At 39.8% G+C, this 14301-nt stretch overlaps 1 protein-coding gene across 1 annotated transcript; it reads right to left on the reverse strand.

Moving 5' to 3' along the window:
• Positions 1-321: 321 nt before the first annotated feature.
• LOC131903382 (vomeronasal type-2 receptor 116-like) lies at positions 322-4754 on the reverse strand. Its single transcript, XM_059253925.1, has 2 exons — positions 4631-4754; positions 322-1226 (listed from the first exon to the last, which is right to left on the reverse strand). The coding sequence occupies exons 1-2, from the start codon at positions 4752-4754 to the stop codon at positions 322-324; spliced, it is 1029 nt and encodes a 342-aa protein (XP_059109908.1).
• Positions 4755-14301: the final 9547 nt, after the last annotated feature.

Raw genomic sequence — 14301 nt, forward strand, 5'->3', positions numbered from 1 at the left:
CTGTTTTCTCTTACATTAAAAGGCACTAAGAAATTCAGTTATTAAAAGAATTCCTTGGAGTTTATTTTAAATACTACTTTGCATTGGAAAAATATAAGAACACACCGGTTATGCACTAATATCCAAGAACCAGGTCTTGTAAAATATGTGTCTGAGTGGAAGATTATAGAACACAATATACAGTAAAGTAGTATACATGACATTTCTGGGCATTATCATTAGAAGAAACAATGATAATCACTGGCTAATGCATACATCTTGCTTTATATCATAACAGGTACCATCACTACAGTTTTCAGTAACAATTTATGAAATGAGTGTTCAGTAAGATGATTTCTCCTTTAACTTTTGAAGAGAATTTCTCTCTGGTCTTAACAAAATTATGTAGCACTTGGGGATAAAGATGCATCCCAGCAGACCTGCACTTGAGGACAAAATGGAGAAGACCTCCAATACCATCATGACCTTGCCCTTGGTGCTGTGGTAGACAGGGAGAAAGGTCACCCACACACTGCAGAACAACAACATGCTGAAGGTCAGCAACTTGGCTTCATTGAATTTGCCAGGGAGATTCCTGGCCAAGAAAGCCACAATGAAACTCCCTAAGGCAAGGGAGCCATGGTATCCCAAGACACAGTAGAATGCAGTAACTGAGCCCTTGTTGCACACAATGATGATTTGGCCATGTTCAGAGTGTGCATCAGTGTCAATAAAGGGAGTAGAAACTAGCAGCCAGATTGCACAAAGAATAATTTGGATGAGAGTACATATGGCAATGATGTAGTTGGGTGCCCTTGAAATCAAGAAGAACCTCATCCTTCTTCCAGGGGCTGTGACTGTGAAAGCCAAAAGCACAGTCACTGTTTTGGCCAAGACAGTGGAAACAGCCACAGTGAATACAACTCCAAATGTGATTTGTTGCAGGACACAGGTAGCTGCGTTGGGTTGGCCAATAAAGAGAAAGGAGCACAAGAAACAAATCATGAGTGAGATGAGCAATATATAACTAAGATTCCGGTTATTGGCCTTCACAATGGGAGTGTCATGGTGCTTAACAAAGACCCCAAGAATAAGAACTGTGAATGCAGTGAAGCACAAGGCCATTGAGGCAAGAGTCATCCCCAAGGGATCTTTGTAGTTCAGAAAGATCACAGATTTCTGAATGCACTGGTTCTGCTCTCTGTTGGCATACTGATCCTCAGGACACCTCACACATTTTTCCACATCTAGTGGAGAAAGAAAATTATGGTGAATGCAGCTTTAGCCATTTATTGACTGAATATTTCAATTTAATGTATTGAAGAAGCATTGCACTATCTGCATTTGTTTCTGAGGATGGAGTTGAAAGATATTCATAATATTCATTATCTTTATGGAAACTGAAACTAAACAATCAGTAGTTGTCTAATTTCCTATGTGTTGATGATGCCATTTGTTATGTTATCAGAAAACACAGATATTTTCAGTACATGACTTAAACTGGTGAATTGACAGAGGGTAAAATCATTAATCATTATTTTGCACTGAGTGTATTTCAAAGTCTCTGATCCATGGTTATAGTGCTTCCTGATATCTTTCTGTCTGTTTTATGAATGCTGTCCCTGTAATAGTTAGGGACTGTGTCTTCTATTGGGACACTTCCAGTGATATGTTTTCTAGTTTGAATTTTAGCCCAAACTCAGTGACATAGAAGAAGTACTAAACATAATCTGTAGGGACACTTAGAATTCACACATGACATGCCAAGACCAAGTTCTCAAAACAAAGTAGATTGATTTGACACAGAGAACAATCAACAGGGAATAGGAGACAAAAACAGGAGATAGAGAATGAAGAAGATGAAAGCAACAAGAGAGAGAGGAAGAGGTTTCTGAACATGAAGGACTAGGAACTCCTCTGGATAGAGAGGATACAGATGTGGCCTTTTAGGAAATGGCAGCTTATAAAGATGAAAGGGAAACCCTACATTAGGACAAAGTGTTTAATTTTGATTGAACAGCTTAAGTAGGACAGACACAATAAAGTTTTTGGAAGCTGGACTTCAACACTTTAATAGCTGGACCTAGATAGTCAGCCTCAGGAGGGGAAGTGGCCAAATAAGGGAACAGACATCAGTGGCTAGCTTTAGGAATGTAATAGCTTTTGTTAGCATTTCTATTGCTGTAAAGAGAACCATGATACCAGTAGCTCTTATAAATGAAAACATTTGATTGAGTGGCTTATAGTTCATAGGCTCAGTCCATTATCATCATGGTGGGACATGGTGCTTTGTATGCAGACATAGTGCTGGAGAAGAAGCTGAATATTTGACATCTTTGATCCATAGGCAACAGGAAGAAAACTGTCTCACTTGGTATGGCTTAAGCATATAAGAGGCCTAAAAGTCTGCATCCTCAGTGCCACAAATCCTCCAATAACACCACACCTTCCCCAACTAGACCACACCCTCTAAAAGGGTCAATTTTGTTCAAACAATCACTGCAATGTCATGGTTTTAGCAAGGCAAAGGGAATGAAGAAGAAGGGCCCGACTTGCTAGAGCCATATTTCCATGCTCATTCTGACTAAAGTTCCTTCATAATGAGTAAGTTGTATGTATGTGTGTGTGCGTGTGTGTATGTGTACGTATGTATGTATGTATGTATGTACATGCAAAAGTAACAACAGAGCTCTAATATGAGAGTAATAGGGTTTGTATGGTGAAAGTAGGAGGGTGAGAATGAAAGAATAATGTTACATAAATATATTTTTTATGTTTATAAATGCAAAAAATAATTAATTAAAAAAATCCCCAGTTGTGTCCTTATCTGGCAATAGGAATGATTTGTCCCTGAGTCTTGTTCAAAACAAACAGTAACCCCCTCCTGAAGGCAGAAACCTCTGTACATATTTACCACCAAAAAGCCCTTCTTCTTGATTCTATCACCTTTGGGAACAGACAACCACCTTTCTTCCTCTTTCACTAATTTCCATCTATGTGAGTCTCAGACTATGTTAGTGTACTCAAGTGTGAAGTAGATATTGATATAACATCATGATCACAACAAAAAAAAGAACATTCAAGCAAGAGTGAGAGCACAGAAGGTTTGTTTGGAGGAATAATATCCCATCCATAAGTTGCAGTCTCCACCATGGAAAGTTTAAGAGACTTGAGTATAATTGCTCTGAATCATTGGATAATTGCATAGAGACATGATGTGCTTCTAGGTTTCAAGTCTTTTTATCTAGAACAATACATTTATGGACACATGTAACTAGTTAATTTGTTTAGGAGAATGAAAAGTTGTCTCCATTGTGAAGAGAATATGCCACACTTGCAGAAGAACTGAGTTCAGTTCTAAGGACCAATGTCAGGTTTCTCATAACTGTCTGTCGCTCTAACTACAGGGGCCTTGGATGCCTCTCACATGCACATTCAATTGTGTACACAAACCACCCATTTCACATATATGTACATAATTAAATAATAAAAATATTTTTCTTTAACTTTTGTTTTATTTATTATTGTAAATACCCTTTGTTCTTATGTTTCATATTTAAAACAATTTTATTACAGTTTATTTAAGTAAATTGCAGTAAGTAGTATGTGCAAGTACATAGAGATCAGAACACAACCTCCTCTAAGAGTTGACAACACCTTCCTATTACAATGGTCCTACGGAAGAACACATCATTAGCTTTAGTAGAATAGGGTTTAACTTCTGAATCACCTTACTGGCCATAAACATCCTTTAAGTACTTTCATTATGTAGGATGACAGGCACCATGAGAGAAAAATCTGTGTATCTGCCATTTTTATGTAACCAACTCTAAATAAATGATCATTTGACTAACATGGGTTGTGTAGGTGACAACACCATTTGGATAACTGTAGCTAGGTGATATCATGCAAAACAGTTGTATCTTCTGCTTTCTGACATTATTAACTGTGCTATATACAAAACTATTGATTACAGTACTCCATATTTTCTACTTTATGTGGCAACACTTCTCCACACATCTGTAGATTTCAAATCACAATGATACTTTGAAAGGGGGAGTTTCTGGATATAGCTTGAAATCCTTTGTATCATACTGAACAGTTTCTCATAATTTACCAAGGATTTATTTACACTGTTCATTAATCTTAAGGAAACAGAGACTTATATTTGGTTGGTTTCTAGAACCCACATAACAGAGTTAAATGAATCAGAAGCTCTACTCTGGTCTCTATTGATTCCCTGCAAATACATAGTGCCTACAAACTTATGTAGTGACACACACAGACATGTAAATATAAAAAATAAATGTTATTAAAGAATCATGATTGGAATCTAATCTACATGTAGTTTCACAGGAGATTAGTCACTAGTAAAGAACTTTTATGGAATTCTCTCACATTGCAGATTGCTTATCAAAGTTTTCTTTGAATAAAGGCCACCTACCGTGGATTTTCAATGAGTCAAAGATATATGTCATGGTATAACACGTTACTTAAAGTGACATTGTTAATGATCATAGTCCTATCAAAACTAACTTGGGAAAGTGATATGATTTATTTGTGCAGTGGCTCTTTAGAACCTTTGATTATCCCAGTGTGTTTGGGAGAAGATGATCTATGTGAAGGATTTATCTCAGCAGCAAACACTCACTTGTCTCATTAGAAACTTCATTTTCTGGGCAGGGGATGCAATCAAAACAGCAGGCTGCAATTCCCTCCTGCAAGAATTTCCTCAGTCCAGGACCACAATCAGCACTGCACACAGAGGGTGGCATCTGAGGAAAATTAGACATACACTGATATCAGGAGTTTTACCTACTTCTTCCATAACAAAATTATGTTAGCATGTTGAAATATCAATAAGCTGATTTTATATCTACCAAATGAGTGACCACATTAAACTCAGTATGTTTTATAATGCCAAACAAGCAAATGTATGAAAACAATCTGATGTAATTTGAGTAGCTTCTCAATCTTAGAAACTTAGGAAAATTTAGAAAAATGGGTTGTTTGCTGTAGGCAAACACCATAGAGCAAGTGCCTGGTCTCAGACCCAAAGAGGTCTGCCCCTAGATCCCATCCTTGGGCACCAGCCATTCTGGGGAAGACCTGCCCAACTTGGCTCCAGGTTCTGGCCATCGTGCAGGAACCCTTCCATCACCACTGGGAAGGCTCCCCTTCTCCAAGACCACCAGCAGACACTGCAATCTCCACGTCCTGCACCCACGCCCATCTGCCCAAGACCCCAGCCACTTCCTGAGATTTAGAGAACAGCCCCCAGCTCCCTTACTGCCCCGGACCTCCCATCTGAACAAGAGGAGAGTGTCTTGGCTGATCTCCAGAGAGGCCTTCCCCTAGATCCCATCCCTGAGCACCAGCCATTCCGGGGAAGACTTGCCCAACTTGGCCCCAGGTTCTGGCCATTGGGCAGGATACCCTCCACCCACACTGAGAAGGCTCCTCTTCTCCAGGACCCTCAGCAGATCCTGCAATCTCTATGCCCTGCCCCTATGCCCATCCACCCGAGACCCCAGCCACGTCCTGAGACATAGAGACGAGCCTCCAGCTCTCATCCTGCCCTTGACCTCCCATCAGTACAAGAGGTGAGTGCCTGCGCTCATACCCAGAGAGGCCTGCCCCTAGATCCCATCCCTGGGCACCAGCCATTCCTGGGAAGACCTGCCCAACTTGGCCCCAGGTTTTGGCCATCGGGCAGTATCCCCCTATCCCCACCGGCAAGTTTCCCCCTTACCAAGATCCCCGGCAGACCCTGCAATCTCCAAGCCCTGCCACTACCATCTGCCCAAGAACCCAGTCACTTCCTGAGAATTAGAGACCAGCCTTCAGCTCCCATCCTGCCCCAGAGCTCCCATCTGGATAAGAGAGAGAGGCTTCCTGAATCTGTCAATTCTGTCTGGACCAAGAGCACTGATAAGACCAAGAACAAATCTACAAGGAGATGGGCAGACGTCAAGGCAGAAGTACATACAACAAATGAAAAGTAATACGGCATCACCAGGACCTAGCCCTCCTCCAACAGCTAGACCTGAACATCACAAAATCGAAGAAGCAGAAGAAAGCAACCTTATGAATAACATCATGAAGAGGGTAGAGGCTTATATAGAAGAAATCACAAAAGAAACTGAGGAAAGAAAAACAAAAAAATGTGAAGAACGCTATAAAAAACTAGAGGAAAGGACAAATACAGCAGAAGAAAACAATAAATAACTGAAAGAAAATCATGAAAATGCAATGAAACAGATGAAGGAAACAGTCCAAGACCTGAAAAGAGAAATAGAAAAAAAATGAAGAAGACACAAACAGAGAGAATGCTGGAAAAAGATAATCTGAGCAAACAAACGGGAAGTTCAGATGCAAGTATAACCAACAGAGTGCAAAGAGATGGAAGAGAGGATCTCTGGCATTGAAGATACAGTAGAAGAAAAAAATCATCAGTCAAAGAAAACATGAAGCCAACAAAGTCATGATGCAAAATGACCAAAATATTTGGGACACCATGAAAAGACCAAACCTACGAAAAATAGGGATAGAGGAAGGAGAAGAATACCAACTCAAAGGCACAGAAAATATATTCAACAGGATGATAGAAGAAAACTTTCCCAACTTAAAGAAGGAAATGCCTATGAAGATACAAGAAGCCTATAGAACACCAAACAGACTTGACCCCCCAAAAAAGTCTTGTCACCACATAATAATTAAACAACTAAATTTACAGAATAAAAAAAGAATACTAAGAGCAGCAAAGGAAAAAGGCCAAGTGACTTATAAAGGCAAACCCATCAGAATAATACCCGATTTCTCAATGGAGACTTGAAAGCCAGAAGGATCTGGACAGATGTAATGCAGACACTAAGAGACCATGGATGCCAGCCTAGACTAATATACCAACAAAACTTTCAATCATCATAGACAAAGTGAACAAGACATTCCAAGACAAAGCCAGATTTAAACAATACTTATCCAAAAACCCAGCCCCACAGAAAGCACTAGAAGGAAAATTCCAACCTAAGGAAGTCAAATACACCCTCGAAAACACAGGCAATAGATAACGCCACAGCAGTAAACCCCAAAGAAGAGAAGTACACACACACTACCACCAAAAAATAACAGGAATGAACAATCACTGGACATTAATATCCATCAATATCAATGGACTTATTTCACCTATAAAAAGAAACAGGCTTAGAGAATGGCTATGAAAACAGGACCCACCTTTCTGCTGCATACAAGAAACACACCTCTAATTCAAAGATAGACACTACCTAAGAATAAAAGGCTGGGGAAAGACTTTCCAATCAAATGGTCTTAAGAAGCAAGCAGGTGTAGCAATCCTAATATCCAGCAAAATAGACTTCAAACTAAAATCAATCCAAAGAGATCAAGAAGGGCATTACATACTCATCATAGGAAAGATCCACCAAGATGAAGTTTCAATTCTGAACATTTATGCCCCAAACACAAGGGCACACACATAAGTAAAAGTAATATTAATGAAGCAGAAATAACACATAAAACCCTACACATTAATAGTGGGAGACTTTGACACCCCACTTTCACCACTGGACAGATCTGCAAAATCAAAATATAACAGAGAAATAAAGGACGTAACTGATGTTATGATTCAAATGGACTTAATTGATATCTACAGAACATTCTATCCTAACAAAACAGAATATACCTTCTCAACACCCCATGGAACCTTCTCTAAAATCGACCATATACTTGGCCACAAAAAAAAATCTCAACAGATACAAAACAATTGGAATAACCTCCTGTGTTCTATCAGACCACCCTGGTTTAAAGTTAGATTTCAACAACAACAAAAATTACAGAAAACCTACAATCTCATCGAAATTGAATAATGCTCCACTGAATCACTAATGGGTTAAGGAAGAAATAAAGAAAGAAATTAAAGACATCCTAGAGATCAATGAAAATGAAGACACCACATACCCAAACTTATGGGACACCATGAAAGCAGTGCTAAGAGGGAAATTCATAGCACTAAATGCCCACATAAAGAAGTTGGAAAAATCTCACACTAGTGACTTAACAGCACACCTGAAAGCTCTAAAACAAGAAGAATCAAAGTCTCCCAGGAAGAAAAGACACCAGGAAATTATCAAAGTGAGAGCTGAAATCAGTAAAATAGAAACAAAGAGAACAATACAAAAAGAAACAAAGAGTTGGTTCTTTAAGAAAATCAATAAGATAGACAAGCCCTTATCCAAACTAACCAAAAGATAGGAGAGAGCATCCAAATTAACAAAATCAGAAATGAAAAGGGGACATAACAACAGACAATGAGGAAATCCAGAGAATCATCAGGTCATACTTCAAAAACCTCTACTCCACAAAACTGGAACATTTAAAAGAAATGGATAATTTTCTGGATATGTACCACATACCTAAGTTAAATCAAGACCAGAAAAACTATTTAAATAGTCCAATAACCCCTAAAGAAATAAAATCAGTCATTAAAATTCTCTCAACCAAAAAAAGCCCAGGACCTAATGGTTTCAGTGCAGAATTCTACCAGATCTTCAAAGAATACTTAATACCAATACTCTTTAAATTGTTCCACACAATAGAAACAGAAGGAACACTACCAAACTCCTTCTATGAGGCTCCAATTACCCTGATTCCTAAACAAAACAAGGATACAACAAAGAAAGAGAACTACAGACCGATCTCCCTCATAAAAATTGATGCAAAAATACTCAATAAAATAGTGGCAAACAGACTCCAAGAAACATCAAAACAATTATCCACTATAATCAAGTAGGCTTCATCCCAGGGATGCAAGGTTTGTTCAATATACGAAAGTCCGTCAATGTAATACACCATATAAACAAACTCAAAGAAAAATACCATATGATCATCTCACTAGATGCAGAAAATGCATTTGACAAAATCCAACACCCCTTCATGAAAAAGGTCTTGGAGTGATCAGGAATACAGGGAACATACCTAAACATAATAAAGGCAATTTACAGCAAGCCAACAGCCAACATCAATTTAAATGGAGAGAAACTCCAAGCAATTCTACTAAAGTCAGGAATGAGGCAAGACTGTCTGCTCTCTCCATACTTATTCAATATAGTACTTGAAGTTCTAGCCAGAGCAATAAGACAACATAAGGAGATGCAAATTAAGGGGATGCAAATTGGAAAGGAAGAAGTCAAGCTTTCCCTCTTTGCAGATGACATATAGTATACTTGAGTGACCACAAAGATTCAACCAAGGAGCTGATAAAGCTTATAAATACCTTCAGCAACATAGCAGGATACAAGACCCACTCAAAAGAATCAGTAGCCCTCCTATTTACAATGGACAAAGAAGCTGAGAAGGAAATCAGAGATACATCACCCTTTACAATAGCCACAAATGACATAAAATACCTTGGTGTAACACTAACCAAGAAGTGAAGGACCTATATGACAAGAACTTTAAGTCCTTGAAAAAAAATTTAAGATGTCAGAAAATGGAAAGATCTCCCATGCTCATGGATAGGCAGGATTAATGTAGTAAAACTGGCAATCTTACCAAAAGCAATCTACAGATTCAATGCAATCCCCATCAAAATACCAACACAATTCTTCACAGACCTGGAAAGAATAATACTCATCTTCATGTGGAAAAAACAAAACACCCAGGATAGCTAAAGTATTCTGTACAATAAAATAACCTCTGGAGGCATCATGATCCCTGACCTCAAGCTCTACAATAGAGCTACAGTAATCAAACCAGCTTGGTACTGGCACAAAAACCGACATGTTGACCAATGGAATCAAATTGAAGATGCTGACATTAATCCGCACACCTATGAACGTATAATTTTTGACAAGGAAGCCAAAACTATACAATTTAAAAGAGAAAGCATCTTCAACAAATGGTCCTGGCATAACTGGATATCATCGTGTAGAAGGATGCAAATAGATCCATATCTGTCACTGTGCACAAAACTTAAGTCCAAGTGGATCAAAGACCTCAACATAAGTCCAGCTACTCTGAACCTGCTAGAAGAGAAAGTAGAAAGTAGTCTTGAATACTTTTGCATAGGAGATCACTTCCTAAATATAATTCCAGTAGCACAGACACTGAGAGGAACAATCAATCAATGGGACCTCTTGAAACTGAGAAGCTTTTGTAGAGCAAAGGATACGGTCAACATACAAAGTGACAGCCTACAGAATGGGAAAACCTCTTCACCAGCCCCATATCTGACAGAGGACTGATATCCAGAATATATAAGGAACTCAAGAAATTAGACATCAAAATGCCCAACAGTCCAATTAAGAAATGGCCTATAGAACTAAACAGAGAATTCTCAACAGAGGAAACTCAAGTGGCTGAAAGACATTGAAGGAATTACTCAACATCCATAATCATCAGGGAAATGCAAATCAAAAAGACTGTGAGATACCACCTTACACCTGTCAGAATGGCTAAGATCAAAAACACTGAAGACAGCTTGTGCTGGAAAGGATGTGGAGCTAGGGGAACTCTCCTCCACTGCTGGTGGGAATGCAAGCTTGTACAACCACTTTGGAAATCAATATGGAGCTTTCTTAGAAAATTGGGAATCAATCTCCCCCAAGATCCAGCTATACCACTCTTGGGTATATACCCAAGGAATGCTCAATCATACCACAAGAGCACTTGCTCAGCTATGTTCATATCAGCATTGTTTGTAATAGCCAGAACCTGGAAACAACCTAGATGCCCTTCAACTGAAGAATGGATAAATAAAATGTGGTACATATACACAATGGAATACTACTCAGCAGAGAAAAACAATGACATCATGAGGTTTGCAGGCAAATGGATGGATCTAGAAAAAATCATCCTGAGTGAGGTAACCCAGACTCAGAAATACAAACATGGTATGTACTCACTCATAGGAGAATACTAGATGTAAAACAAAGATGATTAGACTGTTACTCACAACTCCAGGGAGGCTACCTAGAAAACAGGACCCCAAGAAAGACACAGGGATCACCCAATGACAGAGAAATGGATGAGGTCTACATGAACAACCTGGATGTGACTGGGGGTAATGAAGGGCAAGGATCGAGGGAAAGAGAGCTTAGGGGAGTAGGAGATCCCAGCTGGGTCAAGGACAGAGAGGGAGAACAAGGAATAAAAGACCATGATGGATGAAGACCACATGAGAATAGGAAGAAGCAGAGTGCTGAAGAGGTCCATAGAAATCCACAAAGATACCTCCACAATAGACTACTGGCAATGGTCGAGAGACAGCCCAAACTGACCTACTCTGGTGATAGGATGGCCACACACCCTAATTGACATGCTAGAAACCGCATCCAATGACTGAGGGAACCGGATGCAGAGATACACGGCCAGGCTCCAGGTGGAGCTCCAGGAGTCCATTTGGCAAGAAAGAGGAGGGTTTGTATGAGTGAGAATTGTTGAGACCAAGCTTGGAAAAAGCACAGAAACAAATAGCCAAACAAATGGAAACAGATGAATTATGAACCAATAGCTGAGGAGCCCCCAACTGGATCAGGCCCTCTGAATAAGTGAGACAGTTGATTAGCTTGATCTGTTTGGGAGGCACCCAGGCAGTGGGACCAGGACTTGTCCTCAGTGCATGTGCTGGCTGTTTGGAACCTGGGGCTTATACAGGGACACTTTGCTCAGCCTGGGAGGAGGGGACTTGACTTGCCTGAACTGAATCTACCAAGTTGAACTCAATCCTCAGGGGAGTCTTTGCCATGGAGGAGATGGGAATGGGGGTGTGCTAGGGGGGAGACGGGGAGTGGGACACGCGAGAGGGGGAAAAACAAGGGAATCCGTGGCTGATATGCAAAATTAAATTAAATTATAAAATAAAGTTTAAAGAATAAAATAAAATAAAACCTTAAAGGTGGAAAATTTTTAAAAAAAACCATAGATCTTGCAAACTGATTTTTCTAGTTAAATTTCATCACCTTGACAGAAAGTACATTAAAAAGTTAGAGAGAACCTTAACTAAAATACTTCTCTTCATCGAACTAGCCTGCTGTCATATTATTTATGCATTTTATTAATGCATAATTGATGTAGGAGTGCCCAGTCCACTATGGGTAGTGCTGTCCCTAGGCAGGGCTGTAGAAGAAATCAAGCAGAGCAAAGCAGGGTCTATACTTTAGTTGAAGGATCCAGATTCCTGCCTTGTCTTCCCTTTACTGTAACCCATGAGCCTAATCAACCCTTCCTCCTCACTTTACTTATGGTCAGTGTTTAATCACAGCAACAGTGCAGCAAACTAGGACAAATGGATATAGGAAAGATGGGAAATATCTCTTCAAACCTCTGACAGCAAACATGAACTCCAATAAATAGCACTGCAAAGCTTGACAAACAGAGTGTAAAGAGAAAAACAGCTACGTGGGCAGAGCCTGGTGTATTTCTGGTGACAAAGTGCTGAACTGATAAGTACTGAACTGGAAGTTGGAATATTTGCTGAGGTGAAAGTGCCTTACAATGGCTGCAAATATTTGGGGAACTGGAATAAGAGTGAGATTGTTTAAAGTTGATTATAGAATTTCTTAAAGTTTAAAATATAAAAATTTTACATAAAAAAATCCTGGCCGGGCGGTGGTGGCACACGCCTTTAATCCCAGCACTTGGGAGGCAGAGCCAGGTGGATCACTGTGAGTGCGAGGCCAGCCTGGGCTACCAAGTGAGTTCCAGGAAAGGCACAAAGCTACACAGAGAAACCATGTCTCAAAAAAACAAAAAAAAATCCTGAAGATAGGGGTCTATATACTGGTTAACACAGCTGCTGATGGTCAGGTGTTCATTTTAGGTTCTTTGTTGACTATTGAGTTCTGTGTCAGAACCACAGTGTCTCCTATGCATGGACTCTTTCACGTTCTCCACAATATGATCAACTACAAATATTCCTTTTTGTTGTGGTTTTCTTTAAACATGGTTTCACAATGTATTGTTGGTATATCTCAACTAACTATATATAATAGGTTAACTAAGATCACATAGAGATCCGGCTCTCCTGCCTCCCAAATGCTGGAATTAAAGGTGTTTGCCACGAGTGGGCACATTTCTTCCCTTATTTCTGTATTTCATATTTACCATTTCTTTTTTTGCTTGCTATGATATTAAGGACTATTTTGAAGATGAGTGAAGAAAATGTATCTGCTCATCCAATATCTTTTTTATGTTTCATTAAATTATTTATTTTACTTACCAACAACAATTTCCCCTCTCTCCTCTTACCCAGTTTCCTCTCCACCATTCCTCTCTACTACCCCATCCACTCCTCAGAAATGGTAAGGCCTTCCATGGGAGTCAAAATAGCATGGCATACCAAGTTGAAGAAGGACCAAGCTCCTCCCTCCTGCATCAAGGCTGGGTGATTAATCCCACCACAGGGAATACGTTCCAGAAAGACAGCTCATGTGCCAGTGACAGATCTTAGTCCCACTGTTAGGGGTGACAAACAGACCAAGCTACACATTTATCACCCACATGCAGGGGTCTTAAGTAGGTCCCATGCAAGCTTTCTACCTGTTGGTCTACACTGACTGAGTTCCCCAAGGTCAGTTGTCTCTGTGGGTTGCCTTTTCACGATCTAGACCCCACTTTCTCATATGATCCCTCCTCCCTCCCTCTATTCAACTGGAATCCCAGAGCTTGTCCCAGTGTTTTGGCTGTGCATCTTTTCATCTGTTTCCAGAGTTACTGGATGAAGTTCCTATGAAACAATTAGGGAACTCACCTTTGTGATTACTGGAGAAGGCTAGTTCAGGCACACCCTCTAAGAATCTTAGCAGGGTCATTCCTGTGGAAACCTAGGATTTTTGCTGGCACCAGGTTTCTCCCTATCCCCATAATGCCATAATTACACCCTCTATCAAGGTATTTCTTTTATTGCTCTCCCTCTCCATCCATCCCCCAACTGGAAGACACCAATCCCTCATGTCCACATCACTAAGTCTATCCAGGAGATTCCAGCAATTTCCCCTTCCTAGGGTGATCCATATGTCCCTCTAGTGTCCTCCTTTTAACAGCATCTCTGGGGCTGTGGAATGTAGCCTGGTTATCATTTGCTTTCTATCTTATGTCCAGTTTATGAGTGAGCACATACCACGTTTCTGTATCTGGGTCTTGGTTAACCCACTCAGGAGGATGGCCTTCATCCAAAGATTGGATAAAAGAAATGTGATACATTTACGTAACTGAGTATTACTCAGCAGCAAAAACAATGACTTCATGAAATTTGAAGGCAAGTGGATGGAACTTGAGAAAATCATCACTGTCCAATTTTTGCTCATT

Source organism: Peromyscus eremicus, chromosome 1, assembly GCF_949786415.1.
Source record: "Peromyscus eremicus chromosome 1, PerEre_H2_v1, whole genome shotgun sequence".
NCBI lineage: Eukaryota > Metazoa > Chordata > Mammalia > Rodentia > Cricetidae > Peromyscus > Peromyscus eremicus.

Coding starts and splice junctions, on each gene's coding strand:
- LOC131903382 (XM_059253925.1), bottom strand. CDS start 4,754: ATGCCACCCTCTGTGTGCAGTGCTGATTGTGGTCCTGGACTGAGGAAA. Junction 1,227..4,630: donor TGAAGTTTCTAATGAGACAA/GTGAGTGTTTGC, acceptor TTTCTCCACTAG/ATGTGGAAAAATGTGTGAGG.